The 26,521-nt window shown below is 40.7% G+C and overlaps 1 protein-coding gene and 1 non-coding gene across 4 annotated transcripts; one reads left to right on the plus strand and one right to left on the minus strand.

The window, feature by feature from the left end:
- Window positions 1-415: 415 nt before the first annotated feature.
- On the minus strand, window positions 416-24,864 carry LOC120059039 (pancreatic progenitor cell differentiation and proliferation factor B-like). Of its 3 annotated transcripts, none has more exons than XM_039007806.1 (5): window positions 24,640-24,864; window positions 5,139-5,227; window positions 4,268-4,345; window positions 1,540-1,639; window positions 416-982 (listed from the first exon to the last, which is right to left on the minus strand). In XM_039007806.1, the coding sequence occupies exons 2-5, from the start codon at window positions 5,191-5,193 to the stop codon at window positions 865-867; spliced, it is 351 nt and encodes a 116-aa protein (XP_038863734.1). In that variant the 5' UTR covers window positions 5,194-5,227; window positions 24,640-24,864; the 3' UTR covers window positions 416-864. The 3 variants fall into 3 exon arrangements, with proteins under 3 accessions (XP_038863734.1, XP_038863735.1, XP_038863733.1); XM_039007807.1 differs by lacking the exon at window positions 24,640-24,864 and adding an exon at window positions 7,158-7,261; XM_039007805.1 differs by lacking the exon at window positions 24,640-24,864 and adding an exon at window positions 7,007-7,151.
- trnae-cuc lies at window positions 9,315-9,386 on the plus strand. The gene has a single exon. It is a non-coding gene; the product is annotated as a tRNA-Glu (tRNA).
- Window positions 24,865-26,521: the final 1,657 nt, after the last annotated feature.

Raw genomic sequence — 26,521 nt, forward strand, 5'->3', positions numbered from 1 at the left:
ATAGCAATTGGCTGTACGGTCTTAGGACGTCAGGTTACTTAAGGTAACCATTTCTGCTGCAGAACAGCAGAAATGGACTGCGAGTCACTATTTTGTGTGTTTACTCTGTACCTAGCAGAATGTCCGTTTTTTTGTATTTCAGATCCACAACTTGTCACAGAAACGGTAGCAGACTGCATGCATAGCGACAGCCTGGTCAGTATTTCAGCAGGAAAGAGTAGGCCATTGAGTGCCAAGTTAAAGTTGACGCTGTGCTTGTCATACAGAGACGGTTTCCAGTATTTCAAAGCGATAAATTTCATTGAAAGAAACAAAGTCCAGAGTCAAGCTGCTTGACATCTGGAAGTCACAGGGTGACCAAATGGACAAGATAACAGGAGTTGAATGTGTGTACCAAGTACAAAAGTCAAACATATATAGTTTGTTCTCATTTTATTTTTAGTCATAGAAAACAGGATACAAAAAAAAAAGTTAATTGGCAGCCTGTCCTAAGACAAACAAATAATTGTTCCAATACCCATAATGCTTAGCATGAAGCAAAGTAACAGACATTCATTCTATGTAGTTTTCTAACGTGGATGTTGACAACATTTCTACATCCTAAACAGCACCCGATATAATGAACTACTTTTGACCATAACCCAATGGGTCTTGGGTCGAAAGTAGTGCACTAAATAGGGAATAGGATGTATTCATAGTTTAGGGTTAAAGGGAAGGGGGTTCTGTTCCAATACCTACGCTAGAATACTACATTGTATGCCTGATACTTTCTATGTAGTGTGAAGGATGGAAGAAAATCAAAAGGGTTTAAGGGACGGAGGGGGGAAGCAGCCTCCCGTCTCCTAGCGTTGGTCCCTTCTTGCCTCAGGAGGGGGGTGGACTCGCCAGCTCGGACCTCACGGGGTCGCTAACCTGCCTCTTCATCACCATCTCCCTGGCAACGCAGGTCACCTGGCCGTTGGTCAAAGTCATGGCCGTCGCCCTTGAAAAGAGGGGGAAGAGGTTGAGAGATAGAAAAAACAAAACAGGGTTGTATTCAACAGGGTGCAACTTGTTTAGTGTTACAAAACTAAATGCTACGATTACTTCTGACTGTGCCAGAAAGGCATGTCTGTTGTAGGGAGGTAGTAGTCAGGAAGCAAGACACACGCCCTAATAAGGGTTTGGACATGCCAGCTACAGAGAGTTCACCCTGTACGACCGTTGAAAAAGTTTCGCAACACTTTATAAAAGAGCTGGTTCTTTGGGATAGTCAAATGAGGTGACAGACCGTAGCCTTACTGCATTGACAGGCCGTATCCTTACTGCATTGACAGGCCGTATCCTTACTGCATTGACAGGCCGTATCCTTACTGCATTGACAGGCCGTATCCTTACTGCATTGACAGGCCGTATCCTTACTGCATTGACAGGCCGTATCCTTACTGCATTGAAGTTGGCACGCTTGTTCTCTCCCACTATGATAGCCAGTTGCTGGTCAGCCCATTTCTCTCTATGACAGTCGGTTCATACACCACATTTCTCCCCTAGTCTACTTACTTCTGCTGGGCCTCCTCAGTCAGAGTGGTCATTCCTGGCTGGTTCTGCTTCCCAAAGAAGAAGCTGGACCACCAATGTCCAGAGTCTTGTTTTGGTAGACCTAGGAACAGATTAGGACAAGGTCAAACACTACGAAAAGGCCTCAATATATAAGACGGTTTTGCTGCACAGAACAAGAACTCTGAATGACTGAATGTGCAGTAAATTGTTCCCAGGGTTCAACAGGTCATTGCTCAAAGTTCCATGTCACATTAAACAATTGGTTCACCATGTTGGTTAATAGATTACAAGTCTACTGACTGAGCTAGGGTGACCACATTTAAAAAATATCCAAATGTGCGACAACAGGATGATTTTGCAGTACAACGTAGCCTACACAAATAAACATTTTATTAAAAAAAGGTGCCCCCATCAAATATTATAGAATTGATCCTCCTTCAAATTGCAATTGTCTCACGTAAGAAAACTTTCAAATTTTAATACCCTCAAACACCAAGTTATTCATACCAAACTTAAAAAATAAGCCATGGCATCGTCAATGATAATTCTTCACATTTTACCAGTGAAATGTCCAAACTGTCTGCATGCCAATCATTTGATTTCTGTTTCATGGGAATATGCATTTAGTTCTTGAATTACTTTTTTTGTGAGCAGATTGTTAAACTATATAGCCTTCCTGTATTTTGTTTCAAATCACAGCATTCTGCCTTGTGGTGTGCACTGTTAAGTTTTGATCATGTTAGGGACTATTCAGCAAACCATCCTTTATAAAATGACAAATGTGTTTTTGGTGTAACAGTAACATGCTATTATAGTTGGTTGTGTTATATAGAATACTAAATCATTCGTTAAATAAAAGGTTAAAAAAAATGATTTTCCAAAACAGATTCAGCTTTGATCCAACATAAACAAGCACCATTGAGAAGCTGTCAAGCGATGCTCCGCGGAACCCAACGGCAGCACTAATTGATGCCGAAAAAAAGAGACCACATGTGGCCGTTATGAACGTCAGAATATTTGGCCGAGGATACATTCGTTTGGTCTCAGGGAATGTTAGTTACGGATACAAAAAAAATTGAGTTTTCCATACAATTGTCGAAAATAGGTTCATCGCTCGAGGCTTTGATCAGTGTACACTAGTGACACCTGCTGGTCAAAAGAATTTAGAGCCGATTCAAAGTAAACCGCTTAGCTCCAGTATCAAATCAAACATCACTTCTAATGAGCAACGAGAGCCTCACAAGTTTAACGAAATTACCTTCCAGCCTAATATTTGTAGCTCTTCAGAAGCACACATTATGTAAGTATGTTAAGCCCGAAAGGATTTGAGAAATATGATAGTTAAACATACGCCTATCGTCAAACATCACCAGTAGCTTCAGTGGTGTTAGAATGTATGTCTATTCCGCACAACCCGGGACATGTGGTCACCCCAGACTGAGGCGGCGCATCGTCCGAGTCAACTCACAGCAAGGCAACCTTACGTCACCGCGCATCACCAGGCTTAAGGGCTAGGCACCACTGTAGGTGATAAATCATGAACTGTTGCAGTTGAGGTTGTAAGAGGACAATCATTGTTCAACTCCATCCCCCCCCCCCCCCCCCACACCGTTGGCTGTGTAACTACTTTACGCTGTGATTTCTCCAGCCCGTCACCCCACGAAAATGTGCGTTTGACTTCATAATCACATAGCCAACTGTACACAAAACACCATTACAGTTCAATGAGGACTGTTCTACCTCATGAGTCTTGTGAACGTTCATTTGCACAATATTCATTGGGCCCATTCAGAGGGTAAGAAAACAGTAGGCTAAATGAACATCTTACGAAACAGAAATGCCTAAGCGGTTGCAGTAAACGGTGTAGGGAAGGTAATACGCTAGCAATTATTGTAGGATAAGATGGAATGTATGAGTTCCCATTAAACACATTTAAAGCAACAGCAAACATTTAAACAAGAGAACAAGGTGCTCTTCACTGTCGGGATTTGAGATGCATTGATCAATCAAATGTATTTATAAAGCCCTTCTTACATCAGCTGATGTCACAAAGTGCCGTACAGAAAACCCAGCCTAAAACAGCAAGCAACACAGGTGTAGAAGCTTAGGTCACGTCCTTACCACTGTAATCATTTATTTGAACAAATTCCTAGACGCAAGCTTCGTAAGTAAATTATAAATGTCAAGCAATTTTAACATACCGAAAGACCAGTAGGCCTATGCTAGTAAATTGTTGCCTCATTGCTGGTGAGCTTGCAAAGTAAACTGTATATTCTTGATAAAAAAATAAAAATAAAAATTGGTGCAGCATATTTCTTATGGCAAAACTCCTGCACTAAAATTTGACATTTGCACCTGATCGTATAGCTGTACAGCAAATCAGCAATCTGTTGACTGGCTCAGGGTTCCCCAAGGTCAGTCCTAATCAGCACTACAGCTGATTAAAAAAAGCTTGATGAGTTGGTCATTTGAATCAGCTGTGTAGCGCAGGTCCTTCCTCTGACAGCGCCTGGTATAAAGGTCATGGATGGCAGGGAGCTCGGCCCCAATGATTTACTGGGCCGAGCTCACTACCATCTGTAGCGCCTTGAGGTCAGATGCCAAGCAGTTGCCGTACCAGGTAGTGACGCAGCCAGGCAAGACACTCAAATAGCACCTCCCCTGAACATGGTCCCCCCCCCCCCCCCCATCAGACACATTTCCCACTGTCGCCCATATGCTTGTGTACCTGGATGGTGTGGAATGACCTCCCCACTGTACTCTGAACTGCCACAGGAGCTGCTGCTGGAGGTGGAGCCGATGCGCCCTGGAAAAAAACATTGTGAAGGTTAGGAGAGAGGACAACGCTATAAAATACCAACACCCTCACAAGCTCTTTCCCAGGATATTATCACAGAATTCATCCATAATCCCATCACCGTATCAGGATAGGATAATAGAATGCAACCCATTCATGACCAAGAGGTGAGATCCCAACAAGTTCATACTGCTGTCTCAAGAGAATCCACTCTGTCATAGTCTAGGGTTAGACAGGGCAAAACAAGTCAGTCACCTCACAAGCCCCCCCCCCACCTCTACCTAATACAAGAGAAACCACTCCTGTCCGACAAATAAGGCAGGGTTTCCCCAAACTCGTTCGTGAGGCTACGTTTTGGTATTTTCCCTAGAACTACACAGCTAATTCAGTTTAACAACTCATCCACCTTTGATTATCTGAATCAGCTGTAGTGCCAGGGCAAAAAAACTAAATGTGAGGACCGAATTTGGGAAACCCTGACACAAGGTACAGGCAAGAGAGACGACTAGCATGAGTCACAGATCTGTTTGTGCGGTCTGGTCAACGCCTTGTCATGTTTGGTGTGACATTGACATAATTGTTGGCAAGATAGCCTAACTGTCCCAGAACTGTTTGTGCTAAATTCAGAGGATATGAGAGTGCTTGAGAACACACTACTGTTGAAGGCTGAAGTGAATTATCATAACTGATTCAATCTTTCTGAAGACGAAGGGAAAAAAAATGTTTAAAAAAAACAAAAAACAGAGCTTGATTGATTTAGGGCCAAGTTTGTAAAGACATAACCCGGCCGAGAGCTACTCACTTCGGTAGTAGTCATGGGTTGCCACAAGAGAACCGCCTGCGTTGATCGCTGCCATTCTTACGAACTTGTTGAATCATGCGTTAGAAACCCTGGAAGAAAGGAGGTTTGAGTCAGACACATTGGTACATAGACTATGGAACGATTTCTGTGCCAACAAATTGTATTTGAATACCATTATATTGCATTAGGATTTATTTTTTAAATATGTAAATGTTGAAATTGACTCATAAAAATGAAGTCGCATTTTATGATTTTAAACAGAATATTTAAATTCAATATTTAGTTTGATGATGCATTCAGATTCATTTAGCCTGTTGAGCTAAAGCCTCATTGGTCCTTTGTCTTGGATGGGTATTTTCAAGGAGGTCAAGGGGGGGGGTGTAACAAGTTGTCGGTGACCACGCTCATATAATGAATAACTTAACAGAGCCCTGAAAAGTTGCATTGTCTGGTACACAAGAGACCTGGGTTAGAACATCAGTCAAACGCACACGTCTTAGCCTAGCGAGCGGCCAGATCCCGCAAGCTTACACGAATGTTACCTACATGCTGTAGTCAGTCTGGTAATCACATGTATGGATCACAGTCCCCCCCCTCCACTCATTAAGTGGGGTGCACAGACCCCTCCTGCTTGCCACAGAACGGTACTGTGATCTGTGTAAGAGGTCATAGGAGGTGAAACGTATCTTCGTTGAACCACACCCTTGATGAGTAAACCTTCCTGGAGACTAAGACTTGTTAGCTCCCGGAACTCATCCCTATGTGTTTTAGCCAAGTGTGCTAACAGTCGTGACATGTCGGAGACCTGGTTCAAACCCAGTTATGTCACAAGAGCAACATTAAAATAGGGAGTGATAAAGTTTTCCTATTCAACTATTATGGGTGCCAAAACTGGAAAAAAATAAATAATTGCGGGACACTCCCTTCTAAGGCGGCTTATGAGCACAATACAGGAAGCACATCCATGTTCCAGAGTCTTAACTTACAAGAATTGGGTCATAAGTTTATTCAGAATACATGGGTGGCTAAGTACAAACAGTAAGTAATACGTCAAATAGTAAACGGTTACTTCACACTTAGCTATCATTGTAAAATAATAATTTGTTCTTAACTGACTTAGTTAAATAAAATATTTACGCAATGCTGCCTCAAAATGTTAGTGGTAGCCTGGCTACACATCTGGTCTGTGACTTTTAGGCATCCAATAACGTTACTACCGAACACAAAATACACTGCTTTAAATATTTCCCATTTGAAAATGTACCCCTCACGTCCGGGTGCTTAACCCAGGGAATTCAGGGCCATTCGACCTACATCAATCCCAGCAGTCATTCGCTGCGGTACATAACGTTACCAAAAAAGGTAGCTTGCTACTGTAGATAAAACGTTACGTTAGATAACTACGTTACATTAGATAACTAGGCGCCTAACTATGTTATGCTAGCCGTTTGGCTAACAATGACAATGTTCTCATTCTTGGGAATTTGGGTGAATAAACGACGAACACGGGTTTTAAACAGAACATACATTTGGTGGTCTGTGTATGCTGAAGAAAACAAAGCTAACTCGACTAACGTTACCTAGCTAAACCTTTGATCTGTCCATGGAATTCGTTGGTGAAAAGGGACGAAAGACCTAAAAAAAACTGGCAGTATTGGCACACATGAAATTTGAGTGTAGCAACAAACAAATTAGCTACAGAAGAAAATAAAAAATAGTCTAGAAGGCTGAAATCAGGATGACTTTGCCATATACAAACGTCCAAAAACAAGCATAACAACCGGGCATCTTTTTTTCCTAGCATTATAGTAGCTAGCATCGTTTTAGTCTCTTTCATCATCAAACAGCCGTTTTTAAGCAAATCTCACCTTTTTGTTAACCAGCCGTGCTGACGTTTAACAGCACCCAACTCAATAGGCGAGGCTTAGGAGAGTAAACGCTAGGCGACGGGGCCCATTTGAAAATAAGTTTTGGGTAAATAAAAACCCTCCAACGATATATCTGCAGTAAATGTCTTGCCTGAATGAAGGGTGGTGAGTCCTTTTTATACTACGATGCGACGACAATAGCTGAAGAGACTAGGCGGGGCTTGATCTTAGGTAACGTTGGCTGAGTTGTTTCCTCTGGAGAAAAAAAACAGGAAATACAATACAATTTTAAATTCAATTTAAGGGCTTTATTGGCATGGGATACATATGTTTATATTGCCAAAGCAATAAAGCATTCTCTAGGACGAAAGTATTAAAAAAAAAATATATATATAACTATACTGAACAAAAATATAAACACAACATGTAAAGTGTTGGTCACATGTTTTATGAGCTGAAATAAAATATCCCAGAAATGTTTCACATGCACAAAAAGCTTATTTCTCTCAAATTGTGAGCACAAATTTATTTACATCCCTGTCAATTGAACATTTCTCCTTTGCCAAGATAATCTAACCACTTGACAGGTGTGGCGTATCAAGAGGCTGATTAAACAGCACGATTATTACACAGGTGCACCTTGTGCTGGGGACAATAAAAGGCCACTAACATTTGCAGTTTTGTCACACAGCACAATGCCACAGATGTCTTACGTTGAGGGAGCGTGGAATTGGCATGCTGACTGCAGGAATGTCCAACAGAGTTGTTGCAAGAGAATTGAATGTTCATTTCTCTACGGTATGCTGCGTCCAACATTGTTTTAGAGAATTTGTCAGTACCGGTCTCACATCCGCAAACCACGTGTAACCACGCCAGCCCAGGACCTCCACATCCAGTTTCTTCACCTGCGGGATCATCTGAGACTATCCATCTGCAATAATCAAATCAAATTTTATTTGTCACATGCGACCGAATACAACAGGCGTAGTAGACCTTACAGTGAAATGCTTACTTACAAGCCCTTAACGTCTACAGGATCGGTGTCCCCCCACGGGACAGTTGAGCTACCGTAGGCTAATGTGATTAGCATGAGGTTGTAAGTAACATGAACATTTTCCAAGACATAGATATATCTGATATGAGCAGAAAGCTTACATTCTTGTCAATCTAACTGCACTGTCCAATTTACAGTAGCTATTACAGTGAAAGAATACCATGCCATTGTTTGAGGAGAGTGCACAATTATGAACTTGAACATTTATTAATAAACCAATTAGGCACATTTGGGCAGTCTTGATACAACATTTTCAACATATATGCAATGGTTCATTGGATCAGTCTAAAACTTTGCACATACACTATATTGTGCCTGGCCTGGAATAATATATTATTGCCCTTCTCTTGCATTTTAAAGATGATGGTACAAAAAAAAGACAAAATTATTAATGTTTTTTTCTTTGTATTATCTTTTACCAGATCTAATGCGTTATATTCTTCTACATTCATTTCACATTTCCACAAACTTCAAAGTGTTTCCTTTCAAATGGTAACAAGAATACTTGCTTCAGGTCCTGAGCTACAGGCAGTTAGATTTGGGTATGTTATTTTAGGCGAAAATTGGGGGGGAAAAGGGTAGGATCCATGCAGTTTTAAGAAAAATTAGTGCTAAGTAAAAAATAAATAAGTACATTTACGCAGACGCTCTTATCCAGAGCGACTTACAAATTGGAAAGTTCATACATATTCATCCTGGTCCCCCCGTGGGAATTGAACCCACAACCCTGGCGTTGCAAGCGCCATGCTCTACCAACTGAGCCACACGGGACCACAAAGTAAAACATTTAAAATAAAATAAACAAATAATTGAACAGCAGCAGTAAAATAACAATAGCGAGGCTATATACAGGGGGTACCGGTACAGAGTCAATGTGCGGGGGGCACCGGTTAGTCTAGGTAATTGAGGTAATATGTACATGTACGTAGAGTTAAAGTGACTCTATAATCACTCTATAATAATGCCCTTTTGTGGGGGGAAACTCATTCTGATTGGCTGGGACTTGCTCCCCAGTGGGTGGGCTTAGCTCCCAAGTGGGTGGGCCTATGACCGAGCTCCCAAGTGGCTGCGCCACTGCCCAGTCATGTGTAATCCATAGATTAGGGCCTAATGAATTCATTTAAATTGACTGATATCCTTCTATGAAATGTAACTCAGTAAAACACTTTGAAATTGTTACATGTTGCGTTTATATTGTTGTTCAGTATAGCTATCAACAGTTATCAACAATTACAACTACGTTGCCCTTCAGTTTCCCTGGTGGTCTAGTGGTTAGGATTCGGCGCTCTCACCGCCGCGGCCCGGGTTCGATTCCCGGTCAGGGAACAACACTTTTTATCACCAGACCTCAAGGGATATACGAGAAGTTTCAGAAGCATCCACATTATACAGGTAACGGTCTAAAAACGAAGGCGCCGCCCACCTAACAAACGTGAGTCGAAGAAATGTCTGGTTGTGACAACCAATCAGATCGCCGTCTCCAACCAAGAATTGCACTCGCCAACTAATCCGAGACGCCAGTGCAACCAAGATGTAACCAATAATTGACGAATGAGGATAGATCTATTGCGGGACCTTTAAACGTTAGAAGAGGACCCTGGAAAAATATATTTCCTCTCAGGTAATTTTCGCGAGTCATCTTTCTTTTCTAAAGTAGCTACGATGTTTTGTTGTCTGCTGTTTTCATTGATCATCATCATCGATCGGAATATCTAACAAGTAAAATCAGTGTATTAAGCTACAGTAACATGTTAGCACAGATAACGAGATTTACAGACTGTGTAGCTACAGTAACTCTATCAATCAAATGTATTTATAAAGCTCTTTATTTTATCAGCCAATGTCACAAAGTGCTGTACAGAAACCCAGCGTAAAACCCCAAACAGCAAGCAATGCAAATGTAGAAGCATGGTGGCTAGGAAAAACACCCTAGAAAGGCAGGAACCTAGGAGGAAACCTGGAGGAACCAGGATCTGGGGGATGGCCTTTTAAAATTCATGTACCTAATTGGACTAGACATAGCTATAGGGTAAGTTAATAGGGAAAACACTGTCTTGATAATAAATAGGCTAGGGTCATCATGTTAATTATGAATTAAAATGCACAAGCGATATCCTTTGCACTTGCTTATGCTGGTGTGTCTTTGTGTGTGGGTTTGTGGTCAATATATGCTTCAGCAAGTAACTAGAGATAACAATATAGGGAGCTGGAGTTTATACACTTCATTTTATTGTTCCACCTATTAATCCAGTCTGCTCACTGTGATTTAAAATGGATAACATTTAATCCAGTCTGCTCACTGTGATTTAAAATGGATATCATTTAATCCAGTCTGCTCACTGTGATTTAAAATGGATATCATTTAATCCAGTCTGCTCACTGTGATTTAAAATTGATAACATTTAATCCAGTCTGCTCACTGTGATTTAAAAATTGATATAATTTAATCCAGTCTGCTCACTGTGATTTAAAAATTGATATAATTTAATCCAGTCTGCTCACTGTGATTTAAAATGGATATAATTTAATCCAGTCTGCTCACTGTGATTTTAAAATGGATATCATTTAATCCAGTCTGCTCACTGTGATTTTAAAATGGATATAATTTAATCCAGTCTGCTCACTGTGATTTAAAATGGATAACATTTAATACAGTCTGCTCATTGTGATTTTAAAATGGATAACATTTAATCCAGCCTGCTCACTGTGATTTTAAAATGGATATAATTTAATCCAGTCTGCTCACTGTGATTTTAAAATGGGTATAATTTAATCCAGTCTGCTCACTGTGATTTAAAATGGATATCATTTAATCCAGTCTGCTCACTGTGATTTAAAATGGATATCATTTAATCCAGTCTGCTCACTGTGATTTAAAATTGATAACATTTAATCCAGTCTGCTCACTGTGATTTAAAAATTGATATAATTTAATCCAGTCTGCTCACTGTGATTTAAAAATTGATATAATTTAATCCAGTCTGCTCACTGTGATTTAAAATGGATATAATTTAATCCAGTCTGCTCACTGTGATTTTAAAATGGATATAATTTAATCCAGTCTGCTCACTGTGATTTTAAAATGGATATCATTTAATCCAGTCTGCTCACTGTGATTTAAAATGGATAACATTTAATACAGTCTGCTCATTGTGATTTTAAAATGGATAACATTTAATCCAGCCTGCTCACTGTGATTTTAAAATGGATATAATTTAATCCAGTCTGCTCACTGTGATTTTAAAATGGGTATAATTTAATCCAGTCTGCTCACTGTGATTTAAAATGGATATCATTTAATCCAGTCTGCTCACTGTGATTTTAAAATGGATAACATTTAATCCAGTCTGCTCATTGTGATTTTAAAATGGATAACATTTAATCCAGCCTGCTCACTGTGATTTTAAAATGGATATAATTTAATCCAGTCTGCTCACTGTGATTTTAAAATGGGTATAATTTAATCCAGTCTGCTCACTGTGATTTAAAATGGATATCATTTAATCCAGTCTGCTCACTGTGATTTTAAAATGGATAACATTTAATCCAGTCTGCTCACTGTGATTTTAAAATGGATATCATTTAATCCAGTCTGCTCACTGTGATTTTAAAATGGATATCATTTAATCCAGTCTGCTCACTGTGATTTAAAATGTATATAATTTTATATTTATTAAATATAAACTTATCCCTCTTATTTTCACAGCAAACATGGCGCCCAGCTTCAGAAAACTGCCAAATGGAAGCCTTGTCTTAACGGACAGTAAGGATTCCAGGGTTTACAGGACAAAAACTACTAAAAGAGCATGGAGCAAGGCTGGGTCTCCAGACATAGTGGTGGAGTCAGCCTGGAGGGCTGTACTGCTTTCCTAGCTGGACATAGGTCACAGCATCCTTTCCACACCTGGACAAAGGTCACAGCATTCTTTCCCAGCTGGACAAAGGTCACAGCATCCTTTCCCAGCTGGACAAAGGTCACAGCATCCTTTCCCAGCTGGACAAAGGTCACAGCATCCTTTCCCAGCTGGACAAAGGTCACAGCATCCTTTCCCAGCTGGACATAGGTCACAGCATCCTTTCCCAGCTTGACATAGGCCAGACTGTAACCAAGCGGCCTGACAGTAACACAGCGGCCTGACAGTAACACAGCGGCCTGACAGTAACACAGCGGCCTGACAGTAACACAGGGGCCTGACAGTAACACAGGGGTCTGACAGTAACACAGGGGCCTGACAGTAACACAGCGGCCTGACAGTAACACAGCGGCCTGACAGTAACACAGCGGCCTGACAGTAACACAGCGGCCTGACAGTAACACAGCGGCCTGACAGTAACACAGCGGCCTGACAGTAACACAGCGGCCTGACAGTAACACAGCGGCCTGACAGTAACACAGGGGCCTGACAGTAACACAGCGGCCTGACAGTAACACAGCGGCCTAACAGTAACACAGCGGCCTGACAGTAACACAGCGGCCTAACAGTAACACAGCGGCCTAACAGTAACACAGGGGCCTGACAGTAACACAGCGGCCTAACAGTAACACAGGGGCCTGACAGTAACACAGCGGCCTGTCTGTAACAGGTATGTTGAGGCAGTTGTCACTAAATTGTGGAGGACACATCTCCATCCTAAGTGAGTTGATGGAGTCAGGCTGAACTGCTGGACGTGGCTATAATAACATCAGAGTGTCAACAACGCCATGGTGATGCAGGAGACGGACCTAATGCTGCCAGTCCTCAGACGTGCCACGTTAACACAATGGTATGCTTGAGTTGTTGATTTGATATACGGTGCATTCGGAAAGTATTCAGACCTCTTGACTTTTTCCACATTTTGTTATTCATTCTAAAATGGATTAAATAAAAAAACAATCCTCAGCATTATACACACAATACCCCATAATGACAAATCGAAAACATGTTTTTAGAAATGTTTGCAAATGTATTAAAAATAAAAAACAGAAATACCTTATTTAGATAAGTATTCAGACCCTTCGCTATGAGATTTGAAATTGAGCTCAGGTGCATGCTGTTTCCATTGATCATCCTTGAGATTTTTCTACAACTTGATTGGCGTCTACCTGTGGTAAATTAAATTGATTGGACATGATTTGGAAAGGCGCACACCTGTCTATATAAGATCCCACAGTTGACAGTGCATGTCAGAGCAAAAACCAAGCCATGAGGTCGAAGGAATTGTCCGTCGAGGTCCTAGACAGGATTGTGTCGAGGCACAGATCTGGGGAAGGGTATCAAAAAATGTCTGCAGCATTGAAGGTCACCAATAACACATTGGCCTCCATCATTCTTAAATGGAAGAAGTTTGGAACCACCAAGACTCGTCCTAGAGCTGGCCGCCCGGCAGAACTGAGCAATCGGGGAGGAAGGGCCTTGGTCAGGGAGGTAACCTAGAACACGATGGTCACTCTGACAGAGCTGCTCCAGAGTTCCTCTGTGGAGATGGGAGAACCTTCCAGAAGGACAACAATCTCTGCAGCACTCCACCAATCTGGCCTTAATGGTAGAGTGGCCAGACAGAAGCCACTCCTCAGTAAAAGCCACATGACAACCCGCCTGGAATTTGCCAAAAGGCACCTAAAGAATCTCAGACCATGACAAACAAGATTCTCTGGTCTGATGAAACCAAGATTGAACTCTTTGGCCTGAATGTCAAGCGTCATGTCTGGAGGAAACCTGGCACCATCCCTACAGTGAAGCATGGTGGTGGCAGCATCATGATGTGGGGATGTTTTTCAGTGGAGGGACTGGGATACTAGTCAGGATAAAGGGAAAGATGAACGGTGCAAAGTGCAGAGAGATCCTTGAAGAAAACCTGCTCCTAAACGCTCAGGACCTCAGACTGGGGTGAAGGTTCACCTTCCAACAGGACAACGACCCTAAGCACACAGCCAAGACAACGCAGGAGTGGCTTCGGGACAAGTCTGAATTTCCTTGAGTGGACCAGCCAGAGCCCGGACTTGAACCCGATCAAACATCTCTGGAGAGACCTGAAAATAGCTGTGCAGTAACGCTCCCCATCCAACCTGACAGAGCTTGTGGAAGGACTCCAGAGAAAGGGGTAGACTAAATGTATGATATGTTCTGGGATACTGTATGTTCTGGAAGGTTCTCTGTGGTCCTCGGGCTACATCTACCCACCTATAACACAAACCCATATAAATACTACCCAATTCATGTTTATGCCAAGCTTGTAAACATTTTTTCCAATTTACCTCCACCTTGTGCAAACCTCGGGGTTGAAAACACATACTGGTGGAATCAGATTATGTACCAACTACAACAATACACAATTTAACCACCCCATAATGATCTCTATAAGACGGACTAGCTTAGCTGACAATACTGTCAGCTTACTGTTAGCTAGCGTCACTAAATTGGCAACAAGATTGCTAGCCGGCAGAGAACCAACTAACCAACCATAGACGATTTATACACATTCACATTTTAGTGCAGCATTTGATTTAGTGGATCATGAAATAATTTTGACAAAATTATTGCATTATGGGTTTGAGGAGGCAGCATTGAATTGGGTACAGTTATATCTAACTGACAGTAAACAGTCCACCTACAGTTGAAGTCGGAGGTTTACATACACCTTAGCCAAATACATTTAAACTCAGTTTTTCACAATTCCTGACATTTTATCCTAGTTAAAAATCCCTGTTTTAGGTCAGTTGGGATCACCACTTTATTTTAAGAATGTGAAATGTCAGAAAAATAGCAGAGAGAATGATTTATTTCAGCTTTTATTTCTTTCATCACATTCCCAGTGGATCAGAAGTTTACATACACTCAATTAGTATTTGGTAGTATTGCCTTTAAATTGGTTTAACTTGGGTCAAACGTTTCGGGTAGCCTTCCACAAGCTTCCCACAATAAGTTGGGTGAATTTTGTCCCATTCCTCCTGACAGAGCTGGTGTAACTGAGTCAGGTTTGTAGGCCTCCTTGCTCGCACACGCTTTTTCAGTTCTGCCCACAAATTTTCTATGGGATTGAGGTCAGGGCTTTGTGATGGCCACTCAAATACCTTGACTTTGTTATCCTTAAGCCATTTTGCCACAACTTTGGAAGTATGCTTGGGGTCATTGTCCATTTGGAAGACCCATTTGTGACCAAGCTTTAACTTCCTGACTGATGTCTTGAGATGTTGCTTCAATATATCCACATCATTTTCTTTCCTCGTGACGCCATCTATTTTGTGAAGTGCACCAGTCCCTCTTGCAGCAAAGCACCACCACGACATGATGCTGCCACCCCCGTGCTTCACGGTTGGGATGGTGTTCTTCAGCTTGCAAGCGTCCCCCTTTTTCCTCCAAACATAACGATGGTCATTATGGCCAAACAGTTATATTTTTGGTTCATCAGACCAGAGGACATTTCTCCAAAAAGTACGGTCTTTGTCCCCATGTGCAGTTGCAAACCGTAGTCTGGCTTTTTTATGGTGGTTTTGGAGCAGTGGCTTCTTCCTTGCTGAGCGGCCTTTCAGGTTATGTCGATATAGGCCTCGTTTTACTGTGGATATAGATACTTTTGTACCTGTTTCCTCCAGCATCTTCACAAGGTCCTTTGCTGTTGTTCTGGGATTGATTTGCACCAAAGTACGTTCATCTCTAGGAGACAGAACGCGTCTCCTTCCTGAGCGGTATGACGGCTGCGTGGTCCCATGGTGTTTATATTTGCGTACTAATGTTTGTACAGATGAACGTGGTACCTTCAGGCGTTTAGAAATTGCTTCCAAGGGTGAACCAGACTTGTGGAGGTCTCCAATTATTTTTCTGAGGTCTTGGCTGATTTCTTTTGATTTTCCCATGATGTCAAGCAAAGAGGCACTGAGTTTGAAGATGTACCTGTGGATGTATTTCAAGGCCTATCTCCAATTGACTCAAATTATGTCAATTAGCCTATCAGAAGCTTCTAAAGCCATGACATAATTTTCTGGAATTTTCCAAGCTGTTTAAAGGCACAGTCAACTTAGTGTATGTAAACGTCTGACCCACTGGAATTGTGATACAGTGAATTATAAGTGAAATAATCTGCCTGTAAACAATTGTTGGAAAAATTATTTGTGTCATGCACAAAGTAGATGTCTTAACCGACTTGCCAAAACTATAGTTTGTTAACAAGAAATTTGTGGAGTGGTTGAAAAACAAGTTTTAATGACTCCAACCTAAGTGAATGTAAACTTTCGACTGTAGATCAACGGGTCGTTTTCTTTCCTTCATGCTTTAAACTGTGGAATAGCGCAGGGCAGCTGCCTTGGGCCACTTCTTTACTTAATATATACCAACCACCTTCCTTATGCCTTATCTGAAACTCATGCTACTATATTTGCAGATGATACTACAATTTATACAGCAAGACAATCGGTTCAACAGGTACAGCAAGCTCTACCAGTTCCACCAGGAAAAGACAGCATGGGATACAATTAAGTATGGGGGGAGTACAAATTGAGGAAGTGGCAGAAACTAAACTACTAGGAGTGCAGCTAGACAACTGCTTATCATGGTCGTCTCAAATAACTGATCTATGTATAAAAAAAATAATAGTATAATTTAAACTGCCAACATGATCAGAAGGATAGCTAAATATTCACACTGTCACGCCCTGACCTTAGAGAGCCTTTTTATGTCTCTATTTGGTTTGGTCAGGGTGTGATTTGGGGTGGGCATTCTATGTTTTGTTTTTCTATGATTTTATGTTTCTATATTTTGCCCCGGGTATGGTTCTCAATCAGGGACAGCTGTCTATCGTTGTCTCTGATTGGGAACCATACTTAGGTAGCCCTTTTCCCTCCTTTCGTTGTGGGTAGTTGTCTTTGTTTGTGGCACTATAGTCCTTAAGCTTCACGGTCGTTTTGTATTGTTTTGTTGGCGACATTCAATAAAAAGGAATATGTACGCTCACCACTCTGCACCTTGGTCTTCTTCCAGCATCGGCCGTGACATACCCGTTAAAGATTCTTAAAGCAAACAACCCAAGCATTAATTGAGAGACAGGTGAACTACTGTTCTGTGGTCTGGGGAAATGCTACAAACAAGTTAAATTAGGAGGCTGCAGATTGGACGGAACAAAGCAGTAAGGATTGTTTTTAAGGTGGAGATATGGTTCTTCTGTTGTAGTCAGGCACAATGCTCTTGGTTGGTCATCAACAAGATCATAAAAAAACATGCTTATTTTATTTCACAATGTACACCATTTAAAGCGGCCAAACTCCACTCACAACAGTATTCAGTTGCTAAGAGACAGACATTCAGTCAATACTAGGAATACTACTAGTCCACCATCTATGTGTTATCCCAACAGAAAATATACTTTTTTAATTTAACCTTTATTTAACTAGGCAACATTCGTATTTACAATAATGGCCTACCAAAAGGCCTCCTGCAGGGACATGGGCTGGGATTAAAAATAAAAATATAGGACAAAACACACATCACGACAAGAGAGACACCACAAGACTACATAAATTGAAACCTAAGACAATAACATAGCATGGCAGCAACACATGACAACAACATGGTAGCAGCACAAAACATGGTACAAACATTATTGGGCACAGACAACAGCACAAAAGGCAAGAAGGTAGAGACAACAATACATGACACAAAGCTGCCAAAACTGTCAGTAAGAGTGTCCATGATTGAGTCTTTAAATGAAGAGATTGAGATAAAACTGTTAATTTTTAGTGTTTTTTTGCAGCTCGTTTCAGTTGCTAGCTACAGCGAACTGAAAAGAGGAGCGACCCAGGGATGTGTGTGCTTTGGGGACCTTTAGCAGAATGTGACTGGCAGAACAGGTGTTGTATGTGGAGGATGAGGGCTGCAGTAGGTATGTCAGATAGGGGGGAGTGAGGCCTAAGGGTTTTATAAATAAGCAACAACCAGTGGGTCTTGCGACGGGTAAACAGAGATAACCAGTTTACAGAGGAGTATAGAGTGCAGTGATGTGTCCTATAAGGAGCATTGGTGGCAAATCTGATGGCCGAATGGTAAAGAACATCTAGGCGCTCGAGAGCCTCCTTACCTGCCGATCTATAAATTACGTCTCTGTAATCTAGCATGGGTAGGATGGTCATCTGAATCAGGGTTAGTTTGGAAGCTGGGGTGAAAGAGGAGCGATTACGATAGAGGAAACCAAGTCTAGATTTAACTTTAGCCTGCAGCTTTGATATGTGCTGAGAGAAGGACACTGTACCGTCTAGCCATACTCCCAAGTACTTGTATGAGGTGACTACCTCAAGCTCTAAACCCTCAGAGGTAGTAATAACACCTGTGGGGAGAGGGGCATTCTTCTGACCAAACCACATGACCTTTGTTTTGGAGGTGTTCAGAACAGGGTTAAGGGCAGAGAAAGCTTGTTGGATACTAAGAAAGCTTTGTTGTAGAAAATGGATGAGAGAGCTTCCTACTGCCTGAGCTATGTTGTTGATGTAAATTGAGAAGAGTGTGGGGCCTAGGATTGAGCCTTGGGGTACTCCCTTGGTGACAGGCAGTGGCTGAGACAGCAGATGTTCTGACTTTATACACTGCATTCTTTGAGAGAGGTAGTTAGCAAACCAGGCCAAAGACCCCTCAGAGACACCAATACTCCTTAGCCGTCCCACAAGAATTTAATGGTATACCGTATCAAAAGCTTTGGCCAGGTCAATAAAAATAGCAGCGCAACATTGCTTAGAATCAAGAGCAATGGTGACATCATTTAGGACCTTTAAGGTTGCAGTGACACATCCATAACCTGAGCGGAAACCAGATTGTATACCAGAGAGAATACTATAGACATCAATACGTTTTTTTCCCCCCAACACTTTTGATAAAAAGGGCAAAATAGAATTTGACCTATAACTGTTCGGATCAGCTTGATCTCCCCCTTGAAATAAAGGACGCATCTGTGGCTGCCTTCCAAGCAATGGGAACCTCCCCAGAGAGGAGAGACAGCCTCGGCGATGATAGGGTCAGCAACCTTAAAGAAGAAATATTCTAAACCGTCTGACCCAGATGTTTTTGGTGGTCAAGTTTAAGGAGTTCCTTTAGCACCTCAGGCTGTGACTGCTTGCAGGGAGAAACATTGTAGCGGGGCAGGAGGAAAAGAGGGAGGAGCAGCAGGACTAGTCGCATTAGAAGGGGTGGTAGATGAGGAAGTGTTGGACGGTCAATGAGGCATGGCTGAGTCAAATAGGAATCCTGACTTAATGAAGTGGTAATTAAAGAGCTCAGCCATGTGCTCCTTGTCAGTAACAACCACATCATCAACATTAAGAGACATGGGCAGCTGTGGAGGAGGAGGGTTTATTCTCCAGGTCTTTAACTGTTTTCCAGAACTTCTTGGGGTTAGACCCACAGAGAGAGAACTGAGCCTTAAAGTAACTAACTTTGGCCTTCCAGATAGCCTGAGTGCACTTATTTTTCATTTTCCTGAACGAGAGCCAGTCAGCCTGAGTATGTGTGTGCTGAGCCTTTCGGAATTCTTGAGGTGGAGTAACACTGCCAGATCATGTCACGCCCTGGCCTTAGTTATCTTTGTTTTCTGTATTATTTTAGTTAGGTCAGGGTGTGACATGGGGGATGTTTGTGTGTATTTGTCTCGTATTGGGTGGTTGTATTGTATTAGGGGGTTTTGGTAGAGTTTATGGGGTTGTGTTCAGTGTAGGTGTCTAGGTATGTCTATGGTTGCCTGAGTGGTTCTCAATCAGTGACAGCTGTCTTTCATTGTCTCTGATTGGGAGCCATATTTAAGGCAGCCATAGGCATTAGGCTGTTGTGGGTAATTGTCTATGTTGCATGTCAGCACTTAGTTTGTATAGCTTCACGGTCGTTGTTTTGTGAGTTTGTAATAGTGTTTGTTTCGTCTTCATTTCATTAAAGAAGATGTATCATTATCACGCTGCGCCTTGGTCCACTCTTTCACGTAACGACGATCGTGACAGATCACCGTCGAACCAGGGACTGAACCTGTTTTTAATTCTCATTTTCTTTATGGGGGCGTGTTTGTTAACAATACCACTGTAAATATCAAAAACGAAGGTCCAAGCGTCTTCGACAGAGGAGATCAAGCTGATTCTATACCAATTTAAAGAGGCCAGGTCATGAAGGAAGGCTTGCTCATTAAAGTTTTTTAGCAAGCGTCTATGACAAATCAGGACAGGTCGTTTCACCGAGCAGCCATTATGAACACAGGCTGTAAAACAGTGATCACTAAGGTCATTACAGAAAACACCAGACTGATACCTATCAGGATTATTTGTGAGGATAACATCGAGGAGAGTAGCCTTTTCTGGGTGTTTGGAGTCATACCTTGTGGGATTGGTAATAATCCCGAGAAAGATTTAGGGAGTCCCATTGCTTTAGGACTTGGTCAGGTGGTTTAAGCATGTCCCAGTTTAGGACAAATTCAGGAGAAATTCAGATTTAGTGTAAGGGGCCAGGAGAGAGCTTAGGGCAGGTAGGGTACTGCAGGTAGGGTGCTGATGGTGGACGATAACAACCAGCAACAGTCAACAAAGAGCTATTTGAAAGTTTAATGCTTAAAACCAGCAAATCAAATTGTTTGGGGACAGACTTGGTTGAGACAACCGAGCACTGAAGGTGTTCCTTGGTAAAGATTGCCACTCCACCACCTTTGGAAGATCTGTCTTGCCAAAAAATGTTATAACCAGAAAGGTTAACATCAGTGTTCAAAACACTATTTCTTAACCACGTCTCAGTAATGACCAACACATCTGGATTGGAGCTGTGAACCCAAACTTTCAATTGATACATTTTAGGTAATACGCTTCTAGTGTTAACGTGCAGAAAACACAGGCTTTTATGAGAGCAAAAATCAGTGAAGCAGATATCAGAGCACAAGTCCGAATTGGGGCTAGCAACATTAGATTGGCCAGGGCGTACATGCGCATTTCCAGATATCATCAGCATTAATACAATCAGGGCACGGCAGAGGACCGGGAGAGCTCTGCAGTGTTGATCTTTTATGACATTTGAATGTGCGTCAGATGGCAACAAGATCATATTGTATAGCAATTTCATCAGGTAACATGAATACAAAAATAGGCAAAAGAACATTGAGCAATAAAGAAATGTAATAATTTATCTGAGCAAACCAGAAACCTTTCAATATATAAATTCAAACAATATGTTAGAACCATTTAAATATAATAAATTGGAAGGTTGTGCTGGACACTTATTGTCAGATGGCAGATGAAGGAATCAATGTATCATTTCCATGTATCATTTCAGACTGTTAGAGTATTGATCTGGTCAATATGTTTGTGTATTAAGTGTTATGTTTGTAACAATGTGTTATATGTGAAAATGTGATTGTATTATAAATTGTATTTTAACATTTAAGGACTCTTGGAAGACTAGTCCAAATTAGGACTAAAATATATCCTAATAAAATATAATTATTGCTACCAACACACAAACAGAGCGTGCGTTAGCTAGCTATATTGAAAACGTTATTTTTTAGTGACGGAGTGTTTTCCAGACAAAGGTGTGATATAGATGGCTACCAGATTGAGCTACTCTTGTTGGCTAACGTTAACTAGTTTACGTTAGCTAACGCTAGTCAAAGATAGAATGAACAAACATGTTTACTCTGCTGAAGGTACCAGTTTAGCAGTGACTACCATGGGATAACCTAAATTGATTGACAGTGTGTATACAAAAGATAGCTAGCTAGCTATATGATTTAGCTGATGTCTTTCAGATTTCAATACAAGACTGTAACATTAGCTAACTAATTTACCTAGTCCAGCTAGGTTAGCATGCTAGCTAAAGTTACCTCTAATCAAGAATCCTCCGTATTTGTTGTGAAGAGGAAATAAAACAATGGTATCGCTTCACTTCTCAGTTGTCATTGAAATGGATTTCCCCATCAATTCAGCCTGAAAATCCCTCTGATAATCTTTGGTCACTTTAAACATAATTCTTGATATCCACAAACCACTGGCTGCATCGGGGTGAATCTCTGGTAGGTAGAAAGATAACAAATGTTCACTCTTGTTTGTAATTAGCACAGCCAGACACAGAACACCTCACAGGCATTTTGTCAAACGTTAGTGAAAAACAATCGTTTAAAAACAAAAATCTTGCCTAGAGAAGTTCTGAGATTACTGTGCTAGTGTCGTTCAAAGTAAACAATAATCCAAGTTTGTTGGCACGCCCCCATATACCTAGTGGGCGGTATCTGCATTCGCTATGAATGCTGCGACTTTGTGGTTCACTATGAGCAGCCGACTAGACAGGAAGTAGAAACTTCACGATTCTACCTTGACCAAATTTAAATACCAAATTGATTCTGTATTGACCAAATGACAAATCTAATTGATTCTGTATTGACCAAATGAAATACCACATTGATTCTGTATTGACCAAATTGAATACCACATTGATTCTTTATTGACCAAATTGAATACCAAATTGATTCTGTATTGACCAAATTAAATACCAAATTGATTCTGCATTGACCAAATGAAATACCAAATGTATTATGTATTGACCAAATGAAAAATCTAATTGGTTCTGTATTGACCAAATGAAATACGAAATGTATTATGTATTGACCAAATTTAAATACCAAATTGATTCTGCATTGACCAAATTTAAATACCAAATGTATTATGTATTGACCAAATTAAATACCAAATTGATTCTGTATTGACCAAATGAAATACCAAATGTATTCCATATTGACCAAATGAAATACCATATTTATTCTGTATTGACCAAATGAAATACCAAATGTATTCCATATTGACCAAACATATTTTCAACCAATTGACCTTGAACGTGTTATTTATGTCAACATAACATCCTACGTACTTCTCAGTAGTTGCTATTCAGCTATTAATACAAGCTTCGGAGAGTTGCAATGTTGTTTTTCGTCACAAAAAGGGGCGTATCACATTCAACATACTTTTTACTTGCTGAAAATTGAGACACGCTGTATTATTCTGTCCGCAGCGTGAGGACAGTGTTGTCGCTTGGTTCCTTGGTCTGATCTGTAGGCTATTCATCAAAGTAGCCTATTTTGCATTGATAACCAAATATAATCTCACCGACTGTTGAAACAATAAACCAAAAATCCACCCAAAAAGGTATTTTGTTTAGAAGTAGTAACTAGTGATTACAGGCTATTGTGAAATGGTAGAATTTGCTGTAGCCAACAAGCTAGCTATGTGCTTTTTCTTGTCCACGACCTAAACATGATGTTACATTTTGTTTTGACTGACATGGGAATGAATACACAAGCAGCATATCAAACTATGATGTTTTAGGTTACACCGGCAAGTAGAACAATATTTACCAGGGCGTATTTGTTTTATTATAAATCTGATTATTTCACATGGAGATGTGGAAAGCTAAAAAGGCTAGCTAACTTGCTATGTTTTTAGCCAAGCTAAAGCAAGCTAGCTAATACCACAGACAGAACAATGAGCCAGATGTTTCACCGGATGTATAAATCCAAAGCATCGTTGGCGTTTCCACTCACTACCAAATATGGTGATGAGAGGAAGCACAGTGGCCGGCAGTGGAAGAAGATGGAGCGAGATTAATATTTGGCCAACATTCTGCTCATTTCCTCATCAATTTAAACAATTGATCTCAATACAGTTTTGTTTCCAAAACTAAAATCTGTTACGAACAGAGTGGACTTTTTTTGGTAGATTTTACACTGCTAAAGTTTCTAAAAATGGCATTGTTTAGGAGTGCAAGGGCCAATTGAGTTATTGCGCAGGCGCATTTTGAGTAGGCGTTCCCTAACAGAAATATGCAAACACATGTTAGAACGCGCCAATAGGATCTCGCTAGCTCGTGCTTGGCTGCCCACTATTACTAATTTGCTTCCCGTTTAAGCACAAAATATATTGATGAATTAAAAAAAAGTGTGGTTTGATTCATCCTTAGTTGCCATATTCAAATTGTTCAATCCATGAAATATTGGAAGGTGAGAAAAGTGTACAATAGGGGTTGAACAGTAGGCCTATAAATCTACCAATCCTCATGAATCATGGGACTGTAATGACAACGGCCCAGTTGTTGTGGGCCAGGCTCCAGGTTTAAACTTCTATGTATGGATCCATAATGATTCAAATATGTTACATGTCCCAAATTATTGCACAACTTGTAATACGTTAGCCTAATATGATCCACTATAGCTAGCGATCCTCAGAAACAACCACACCAACAGGACAGAGGAAATAAAGGTCAACTAACGATGTAATGGAATGATGCAAAATGTGAGAAAACTGTCGGTTTGGCGCTGTACTGTCATTTACACATGGCTACAGAAGCCTATAGCTCATATTTTAAAGTTTATAAGGCAAGCATTTCAAACTTCACTGTGGAAAATGTGATATGTTGATATGCTTGACTGGTTTCACATTTTGTCTCAAGCGATCATAAGGAAAACTCTAAAACAATTGTAATTTATATTTACAATTCCCCCTATCAAAAAGGCGTAATCAATTACCTAGCTCTTATCCATTTGTAAATTAAAGTGCATGGAGAATGGTGTAATTTCTATCGTAAAAAAACTAACAAAAGTAGATGCTCACCTAGCAACCAACAGGTTCTTACTCATCGTTTCATCGCGGATAAAGTCAGTAGCGGTGCGTGGGCAAAAGGAAGCCAGGGGGGAAAAGCCATGTTACAACCTGTTGTAAAAATTGCGTTGTTCGCTCAAAAAACCCTTCGTTCATACGCGACCGTGATATACAATAAGGCGGAGACAAAAAAAAGACAAGTCACACAGTGAATAAATGTAACCGTACGTTTGTTTCATCACAAAACCAGAGAGCAACATCTGTCCGGTGAAGTCCACAAAGCAAATATTGCATGTAACAAACAGTCACATGACCTGGAACATGGTCAAGCAAGTTAAATGTTTCCGATAGTTTACTAAACTACTGATGTAGAACCACTGAGTTACAAATCAACACTGCCTCCGATATTCCAGCACCATTTCAACTAAAACATCATCAAATCAACGAGGGAATATATGATTAGTCTAATACAGTGAAAACAAATTTAAAGATAAAAAACTATTAAGTCCTATAAATGTTGCTAAATATCCTGGCTGTTTTATGGTAGGCCTACTGATTTGTATGTGTGTGTGTGTGCGCGCAAGTAGAACACAACTGTTTTTGAATAATTTGTAGAAACCAGACTAGATGAATGTCAATGCCCATGACAATCATACAATAGCACACGCTTTTAGTTGTTGATGTCCTAGATTAGGCTACCTGGCTAAAATTTAAATCATAATCCACAGATGATGAGACGCGATAATCTGGTGTATGAAAGCCAACAGTCCAATATTCTAGAACACTGCTGTGCATATATATATATATATATATTTATATTTACTAGGCAAGTCAGTTACGAACAAAATCTTATTTTCAATGACACCCTAGGAACAGTGGGTTAACTGCCTTGTTCAGGGGCAGAATGCCAGTTTTTTACCTTGTCAGCTCGGGGATTCGATCTTGCAACCTTGCATACACGTTTTGGACTATGATAAACCCTTAACATGCTTGTTAGTCTTAACTTCATTGCATGGGTAACAATGAACCAGCTAGCTAGTTAACGTGCACCTGTAGGCTACACTTTCAATCATCTCAGGCCACTGGCACAATGTATGAATTTATGATTAAATCAGGATCGCAGTCATAGCCTAATCATTGTCCTGTGTGGTGAATTAAATTAAATAAAAGCACCAAATTCCCATCTCCATCCATGGTTTCGCTAAATCGGCCCTTTCCTATCTACAGTATCTACTACAGGTCACACGGCACAAGCAAATGGCAGAAACATGTTTTATTTCTGACAAATACTTCTTGCTTTTGGTGTGACGCCAAATCAAAACTGGCCTCCCTTGGGGGTGTTTTGCTGCGCCAGGACCACCCACAGTTGAGCTCAGCTCAATGCTGATTGGCGAGTTATTATATTTTACTTACGCTCACTGGAATCAATCGAACGCTACGGCAACGTGTCATACTCTCTTTGTCCAGACAGCATCAGATACATAGGCTACACATACTGAGACAGAGGGGCGCTGTTCCCCTCGCTCGGGTTGATTTCTCTGGTAAAATAAAGTCAATTGCGAATTAAAGGAAAATTATAGACAAAAGATATATTTTATAATTTAGATTTTTTTTTATTGGTCAATTTTTTTGGGGAAACCTGGTTTCCCTTGGTATCCTGTTTATTATCTATGCATAGTCACTTCACCCCAACCTCCATGTACAAATTATCTCGACTAACCTGTACCCTCACACATTGACTCGGTACCGGTACTCCCCTGAATAGAGCCATATTGTTATTTTGTATTTTTTTGGGGTAAATATTTTCTTAGCTCTTTCTTGAACTGCACTGTTAAGGGCTTGTAAGTAAGCATTTCCGGGTAAGGTCTACACTTGTTGTATTCGGCGCATGTGA

The sequence above is a fragment of the Salvelinus namaycush genome, chromosome 14 (assembly GCF_016432855.1).
Source record: "Salvelinus namaycush isolate Seneca chromosome 14, SaNama_1.0, whole genome shotgun sequence".
In the NCBI taxonomy this organism is placed as follows: Eukaryota; Metazoa; Chordata; class Actinopteri; order Salmoniformes; family Salmonidae; genus Salvelinus; species Salvelinus namaycush.